The sequence below is a fragment of the Pteropus vampyrus genome, unplaced genomic scaffold (assembly GCF_000151845.1).
Source record: "Pteropus vampyrus isolate Shadow unplaced genomic scaffold, Pvam_2.0 Scaffold250, whole genome shotgun sequence".
NCBI lineage: Eukaryota > Metazoa > Chordata > Mammalia > Chiroptera > Pteropodidae > Pteropus > Pteropus vampyrus.
The window spans coordinates 524,889-533,311 of record NW_011889031.1 but is presented as its reverse complement, the minus strand read 5'-3'; the positions used below and the strand labels follow the sequence as shown (position 1 = coordinate 533,311).

The window sequence follows — 8,423 nt, the reverse complement described above, 5'->3', positions numbered from 1 at the left end:
GCTTTCGATGATGGATAGAACAACTAGAGATGATCAAGGAGGTAGAAAATGTGAACACTGTGATCCAACGAGACCTAAGACATCTGTAGAACACTCCACGTAACAAGGGCAGAATACACATTCTTCTCAGGTGCTTATGAAATGTTCTCAAAACGAGTCTCCATACATTTAAAAGGATTAAGGTGATACAAAGTATGTTTTCCGATCTTGATGACCTCAGTAGAATTAACTTAGAAATCAATAGGAAAAAAAAAAATTAGGGAAATTCACAAATAGATGGAAATTAAACGACACACTCAAACAACCAATGGGTAGAAAAAGAAATCATAATGGAAATTAAAAAAATACTTTGGGATGCAGGAAAATGAAAACACAACATCCCCAAACCTATGGGATACAGGGAAAGCAATACTTTGGGGGAAATTTAGTGCCCTAAACACCCTACATCGAAAAAGAACTCAGAATTAATAACCTAAACTTCCACCTTAAGAAACTAGTAAAAGAATAGCATACTAAACCCAGAGCTAGTAGAAGGAAGGAAATGGTTAAGATTGGAATGGTAAAACATGAAATAGAGGCTAGAAAAATAGTAGATACAATCAACAAAACGAGAAGTGTTTTTTTTGAAAAGATCATCAAAATCGAAAAATCTTTAGCTAGACTGACCACAAAAATGAGAGAGAAAACTTAAATTAGTAAAATCAGGAAGAGGAGACTTTACTACCAAGCTTACAGAAAGAGGATGTTAAGGGAATGCTATGAACTGCTGTATGCCAACACATTCGATAACCTAGATGAAATGGAAAACTTCTTAGGAAAACTCAAACTACCAAAACTGATTCGAAAACTAGGGCATCTGAATAGATCCATAACAAGTAAAGAGACTGAGTCAGTAATTAAAAAAAAAAAAATCTTCGAACAAAGGAAAGCCCAGTAGCAGAATGCTTCACTGGTTAATTATATCGATCATTTAAAAAAGAATCGCTACGAATCTAACTCAAAATTTCCCCAAAAATAGAAGAGTAAGGGACAGTTCCTAACTCGTTCCATGAAGCCAGTATCACTCTGATACCAAAACCAAAGACATCACAAGAAAATAAAACTACAGACCAATACCCCTTCTGAAGACAGTCACAAAACCTTTGACAAAATCCTAACAAAACAAATCTAGCAGCATATAAAAAAGGATTATATACCATAACCAAGTAGGATTTATCCCCGGAATGCAAGATTGGTTCGACCTACAAATTAATGTAGTAAATCGTATAATGGAATAAAAGGAAAAAAAATGATCACGTCAATTGAGAAAAAGCATTTAACAAAACCCAACACCCTTTTATGATAACACTTTCAACAAACTAGAAATAGGAGGGAACTTCCTCATCCCAATGACAGATATCTACAAAACACTCCACAAAACCACGGTGGTTTCAAACATGCCCATAAGTTTGTAGATGCTCCTTTAAGACATGAACCTTATTCCCCTCACTTGCCTGTTGGCTGTGTACTTAGTGGTACATAGCTAGTAACTAAAATAAAGCAGAAGTGATGGTATGTGACTTAAGAGACTAGTTCATAAAAGGAACTATGGCTTCTTGATGTCTCTCTCTCACTCTATGGAATGATAGCCGCCATGTCTTAAGCAGTCACCGAGGTGACCAGAGACTGAGGCCTCCAACTGAGATCCATGTGAGTGTGCCATCTTGGAATGACGACCCCCAGCCCCCGTCAAGCCGTCAGATGACTGCAGCCCTTGCCCAAATCAGGAGGAATCCCAAGCCAGAACCAGCCAGCTGAGCCACTCCAGGCTTGTGGTTGGACGTTTTGGGAAAATTTGTTTCGCAGCGATAGCTAACCGATACACAAATTGATCTTTTAAAACTGAAGACCCTGAAGGTCTTGGGTTTCCTATGGGTAGCTGTCCTGGGAAACTAGGAAGCAAGTCCTGGGGTCAGCTCAGTTCTCTGACTTACTACCTGTGGGACCTCAGGGAGGGGACTTCACCTCCTTCTGTCTGTTTCCCTACCTGTAAAATGCAGGTGGGAGTATAGTTACCTGCGCGGGGCTGCTATTGGAAGGAACACAGGCTGGACCAGAAAGTCCCCTGGTCCATATTTCTTTGAAATAAGGGCAGGTGGGTTCCCTGGAGGTGAGTTTTAGCTTCACTGAGCACTGAAGAGGGGAGTGGCGAAGGCAAAGCCTGTCATCCTGGCCTGAGAAGTGAATAGCGTGACGGGGGGGGCCGGGGCCTTGGGCCAAGTTCTTCTTTGGCCCCCCCCTTCTTTCCATTTTGTTGTTCCATTTTCCGGTTCCAGGCCCCCTTGGGTTTCCTTTCTCATAAAATGCGAATGTTGATACTTGGCTCGGAGGGCAGTAGGAACGGTCGAGAGGTAGTCAGTAAGCCGAGCCCAGGGATTAGTGTCGGCATTGTTGACAAATAAGGACAATGGGTTGGGATCTACCAGGAAGGGACTTAGAACCAAAACCTCTCAGCAGCCTCGATGATAAGTCTGTGGACAACAATCTCCCACTGTGTCTGTCCGATCCGGAATTTGCCACTCTCTCTAGCAGGATCTCTATATGCCCCTTGGTTCTCTAACCTCTTTGTCAGAGTTGTCTGTCTCGCCTCTCTCTACAGCTCTCTCTCCTGATGTAGCTGAGTGCCAGGATGTGTTCTTACTGCCCACCTCCCCATTGACCCCCAGCCGTTGGCCGTCATTACTTCTCCCGTTTCACAGAGAAGGAACCAGAGGCCCCATAGGGACTGATGCACCCCGCCCGCCCCAGAGCGAGCTGGCGGCTGCATCAGGCCTTGATCCTGGCGGTCCAGGGCTCTTTTTCAGGCATCACGATCCACTGGGGACATGACTCAGACGCAGCTCGTGGGAGGCAGACCTCTGCAAGCGCCGCCTGAGTAATGTTCACGGGGGGAGGGAAGAAGCTGTTCTGGCTGGGGGAGGGGTCGTCTCCGGGCCATCTTTCTCGCTGGGATCTGCCTGTCCCGTTCCCTTCTCTCCATCTGGTTCTCCTACCCTGGACCCTTGCCCAGCCTCCTCTTGAGCCTCCAGTCTCTACCCTTCCAATGTCTCCTACCCAGGAGTCTTTGCGGGGGAGAAGGGACTTTTGCTTTAATGTCAGTCCCGCTAGGCTTCCGGTGCTGGCCCCGCTTCTTACAAGCCGCAGAGGTCACGCTGTCCCTCTAGACCTCAGTTATGTTCCTTTTCATCATTAAATTGGTAGCGACGCCGCTTCCCTTACAGAACTTCTGAGAGAACGTGGCACAGAGCCTGGCACATGGTAGGCGCTCCGTGGATGGGAATGGGGCCAATAGCCCAAGTCGCTCCTCTCTCTCCCCGGCCCATGGACTCTTGACGGCCCCACTGCCCTCTGGAGAGTCCCCATGTGTCTCGGCCTGTGTGGCCTGTGCCCTGCCCCTCTCCAGCCTCGTCTGTCTCATGTCCCACATCCGGCCACGGGGAGCAACCTTTAGTTATCTCCCTTCCCTGGATTCTTCTCATCTGCCCCCGTCCCTTTGCACATGTCATTCCAGCTGGCTGCAATGCCCTTCCCTGCCTTCCTCCTGGGGAACACCTTCCTTGTCTTTGGGTTTGCCTTTTCTGCAAAGTCTTCCTTGACCATGGCCGGCTGGGCCTCCGCAGTGACTTCACTGCCCGCATCGATGCAGAGAGCCCCCCCCCCCCCGCCCCGCCGCCATCCCCCGCCGACTCCTAAGCCCGGCTATCCTGCCTACAAGCTGTGTGACCTTGGGGGATGCTCTGAAACCTTTTCAGACCTCAGTATCTTCATCTGCGGAATGGGGGTGACTCATAATAACAAGCAACACTTTCTCCGGACGTCTAGCTGGCTTTCGTGCTAAACGTTTCACACGAATGAACTGCACTTGTCACGGCAACCTTGTGACATGAGTACGGTTGTACCCAGGGCTCTGCCTTGGGGACTGCTGGATTTCCTGCTCCTAGACCAGTGCCTGGCACATCGTAGGCATTTAAGGAACACAAATGAGGAAGTTGAGGTTCCCGGGACACAGAAAGTGCTCGGGAGACACTAGTGCATCTTATTAGCATCATTATGACTGCGGTTGTTGTTAGTGTAGTTCACGATGTCCACATGCAGCCCGGATCGGGGCCTGGCCGGGGAGAAGCCTGGCAGGGGACGGGGTTGGCAGTTAAAGGACCAAGCTATAGTCCTCTGTGCTTCAGTCAGGAATTCTCTAAGTTCCCCTAGATCTTGCTCTCCTCCCATCGTTGCCCCAGATTCTTAGGTGAGCCCCTTGGCGAACTCCTACTCATCCATCAAAGCCCAGTTCCCACATTGCTTCCTCCAGAAAGCCTTCCCTGATACCGCCTCCGCACCCTGCAGCCTGATTTGAGGGCCCTTTTTCTGTGATCACTGGTGTTATCTCTATTACGGATTTTATCGCCCCAATCTATGCCTGTTGTCCCCACCAGACCGAGAGCTTCCCCAGGGCTTGGACCTGGCCTGACTCCTCTCTGTGACCCCAGCCTCACGCAGGACATTGGGGAGTGACTGAATGAACTAAAGACCAGCTCCCTGGCAGCAGGCATCACTCAGCAAGGATGGACAGATTCATGGCTGGCCGTTACAGGAGGAGGAGGCAGTTCCTCTTGGCTCTGAAGAGTGACAGAACCAAGAAGAACCCCCTACCCCCCCCCAGTATTTGCCTACCCCCAGGATCAGGACCATCTTCCCCGGCCAGGGGCCCCTCACCAGTATTTCCGTGATGTCTGGGTCATCCGGAGCCCAGGGTGGAGTGGGGGAAGCAGGGGGAACAGGCAGTGCCAGTGGGCCTCTGTCATCCGTGGTGGAGTCTGTCCCCGAGGAGTCGGTGGGCTCCATGGCAGCCAGGTTGAGCAGGGACACATTGGTGCAAGCCGAGGACCGCTTGAGATTCAGGCACCAGTGCATTGGCTCATGGGACATGCGAGGCTCCACCCTGGGGAGGAGAGCCGGGCAGGAGGGTCAGTCAACATGTGGCCTCGGTGGGGTGCGGCCCTCCCGCCTCCGCCCCCAGCTCTCCCTGACTCCAACCTGACCGCTCTCTTCTTCCCTTTAACGCCCCTCCTCCCTCCATCTCCGCTCTCTCCTTCCTCTCTACCTCTCGCTTTCTTTATTCCTCCTTCCCCAGGCCCTCTGGCCTCCTCTTCCTCCTCCTCTCCTCCCCTTCCCCTTCCTCCAGCACCCACGGTGGGACTCGCACGCTGTCGGACGCAGTGCTGGGCTCTAGGACCGTTCCCGACAGGGTGCGACAAACCCACCCGTGGAACGACACAGCCTTCTTTTTCTTCGCGATCCCCTTGACTGGGCTGGTCACCCCCCCAGGAACCTCGGGGACCAGCTGGGAGCGGCTCTCGATCCCCGCAGGGGGGTCCCCAGCCTCATGGATCTCTTTGGACTGCCAGATCGTCTTCACCACCACGCTCGCCATGGCGTGTGGGGGCCCTGCTCCCAGGGGCTCCTTCCTCTGAGACTCCTCTGACCACTGACCCTCAAAGTCTCTGACCCTACAAGCCTGCCTCATAAAGGACCTAACCACTGGGCCTCATTAAGGGGGGGATCGGGGGCAGAGGGAGGTGCCGGCTCAGCTGTTCCCCCGGGGGGCTTAGCGAACCCTTCTTGTCCAGGATTCTGTTTCTACCCCGATGTGTCCCTCTGCTTCATTCTAGTCCAGAACTTACAATGGGCAGGCCCATTGGTTCTGGAGTTATTAATTCTCAGTTCTGGGGAGGAGCCCAACTTCCCTCTCCCTGATACTAACAGGGGTGTCACCCAGCCCCCCACATTCATACTTGATTCTTCATGCGTGCCCTGGACTCGAACTTGGCACTTTCCCGGGATCTGGGAGATGGTGGCGAATGAGGGTGGAGCCCCGGCCCTGAAGGATCTTACATTCTGTGGGGGGCTGGGAGGGGGCCGGCAGGCAATAGGCAGAAACACACAAAAAATACCAGATGTCAGTAAGCGGTATAAAGAGAATCAGAACCAGGTGTGAGCATTTGTCAAAGCTCATCGATTTACACTAATCCCCGGTGCACAAATTTGTGTTTGAATTTCGCCTATGAATAAAGAATCGAAATAAACATGGAACTATATAGTCAGTGCTAGGCATGAAGGATTGGAATTTGGTATTCGTTTCCTGGAGCTGCCGTAACAAAGTACCACAGACTAGGGGGCTTGAATCACAGAAGTCCCAGATGAAGCTGTTGGCAGGGCTGGTTCCCTCTGAGGCTGTGAGGGACAATCTGTCGCTGGCCTCTCTCCTTGCTTCTGGTAGCCCCAGGAATTCTTTACCTTATAGATGGCCATCTTCCCCGTGGGTCTTCATATTGTTTCCATCCCTGTCTACTGCTGTGTCTGAGTGTCCCCTTTTTTAGGACACAGTCATATTGGCTCAGGGTTCACCCAAATGACTTCGCCTGAACTTGATCATCTGCAAAGACCCTATTCATAATGAAATTTTGGGCGAGAAACTGGGCGATGGGGATGAAATGGTATGATGAGGGGGCTTGCTTTAAAATAATCCAGCAGAGGTGGGGAAGAGAAATGGAGAGGGTCGTGGATGAAATAATAAAGGTCCGTGTTGGTCCTTGTTGGAGCTGGGAATACGGGGTGCGTTATACCCTCTGCTTTGGGGTATATATGAAAATGTCTATAATGAAATTTTTAATATTTTATTTGCGTTCTTTCTCTTTTATTAAATTTATTCCAGTCTACGGCCATGCCACCCTGAACGAGCCCGATCTCTTCTGATCTCGGAAGCTAAGCAGGGTCGGGCCTGGGTAGTACTTGGATGGGAGACCACCTAGGAAGACCAGGTGCTGTAGGCGTTTTTTAAAAAAAATTATTCCGGTAACGTTGGTTGATGACGATATATAACATCTAGGTGTAGAACATTATAATTCAACATCTGTATACTCTATTTTGAGCTCATCACCTCAAGTCTAGTTTCTTTCCGTTACCGTATATTATATATTTTTAAAAACTACTCGATAACGTGTTTGAGAACGAACCTTAAGTTCCTAACTCCTGATTTCAGAAGTTCTCTCGGAAGCAGCGCCATTGAGCTGAGATCTGAGGGTGGAGGGGCAGCCATGGGGAAAGCTGGGGTGGGGGTGTAGGCATGTATCTGGAGAGTAAGAATGGCCAAGAGGAAGCCAGCGTGACTGGGGTCTTTAATCTGGGGAAGGACACGGCTGACCGATGTCATAAAAAGCACGTGGGTTCGTGTAGGGAATAGACCATGGGTGGCTAAGATGGGAGCAGGGAGGGCAGCAAGGGATGTCGCGGCAGGTTCCAGGCAAGAGATGACAGTTAAGGATGGCCTGCACGGGTGAGGCAGGGGCGATGGAAGGAGGAGGCTGGCTGTGGGATGTGCTGTGGCCTTGGTTTGAGATCAGGGACAGGAGGCACTCTAGGATGAGTGCTTGGGTGATTGATGGAGGGCCTTTTTGCCAAAATTGGAAGACTGGGGGTGAGTCCAGTATTTCTGGAGAAAGTCAAGAGTTGATTTGCTCAGGTCAGAGTCTTAGAAGCTATTGATGGTTCAGTCCATGAGCTCCTCAAGGTGCTTCTGGGGTTCTCTCTTAATGCTCTGCCTTAAAACCTAAAAGGACTTGCTCAAACCTCATCTAGACCCCCAAACGTGGACTTGTTTGTGGCCTGGCCTTAAAATTTAGCAATGGGTCAGCCCCTGAGCCTCTGAGCCCAAGAATGGTCTTGCTCAAATCTGGTCCTATAATTCTATGCCGACCGATATCACAGCCACTACCAATGGCCTGTGACTACTAAGCACTTGCTATGTGGTGAGTCTCAACTAAGACGTGCTATAAAAACAAACGAACACACAAAAATGGGATTTCAAAGACTTAGAAAAATGAGAATGCCAAAAACTATGAACTGATAATATTTAGGTATATCGGGTCAGATAAAATACATTATTAAAATTAATTTCACTTTTCCGTTTTATTATTTTTTTAACGTAGCCGGAGTAAATAGAAAATTATACCTGTGGCACCCACGGTATACTTACTTATATGGCCCCCATGTAGGATCTACTAGTCCCAGATTTTCCAGAAGTTTGTCTTCCTTCCCAATCTAACTCCTCATTAGACCCTGGTGACTTTGCTTTAGGTCTTGTCTTAAAAATTAAGTTTTGGCTAATTCATGGGCTCTGGAAGGAGTTGGGAGAAGATGGAGTTCCACCGTCTACCCACACCAAGAACTCAGAATTAACTCCATCCGATCTCAGGTGGGGCTCTGTGAAGGGTCGGAAGTGGTGGGGGAGACCGAGGTGGAGAGTTGAGGCCTGGAAGAGGGGTGGCTTTTCCCCCATTTGGTAGTGACAGATTTTTGTTCTTGGGACTCTGGATGTCTCTCTTAACAAC

The 8,423-nt window shown here is 49.6% G+C and overlaps 1 protein-coding gene and 1 non-coding gene across 2 annotated transcripts in view; one reads left to right on the top strand and one right to left on the bottom strand.

The window, feature by feature from the left end:
• Positions 1-5,480, bottom strand: part of TSKS (testis specific serine kinase substrate) — a 14,908-nt gene extending 9,428 nt beyond the window's left edge. The window contains exons 1-2 of the mRNA XM_011374522.2: positions 5,298-5,480; positions 4,750-4,975 (exon numbers count right to left, since the gene is read on the bottom strand). Coding sequence (XP_011372824.1) covers positions 4,750-4,975; positions 5,298-5,467 — 396 coding nt within the window. The 5' untranslated portion in view covers positions 5,468-5,480. The remainder of the gene's footprint in view (positions 1-4,749; positions 4,976-5,297) is intronic.
• A 1,267-nt stretch (positions 5,481-6,747) lies between these two features.
• On the top strand, positions 6,748-6,866 carry LOC111729180. The gene has a single exon (XR_002776126.1). It is a non-coding gene; the product is annotated as a 5S ribosomal RNA (ribosomal RNA).
• The last annotated feature ends 1,557 nt before the right edge of the window (positions 6,867-8,423 follow it).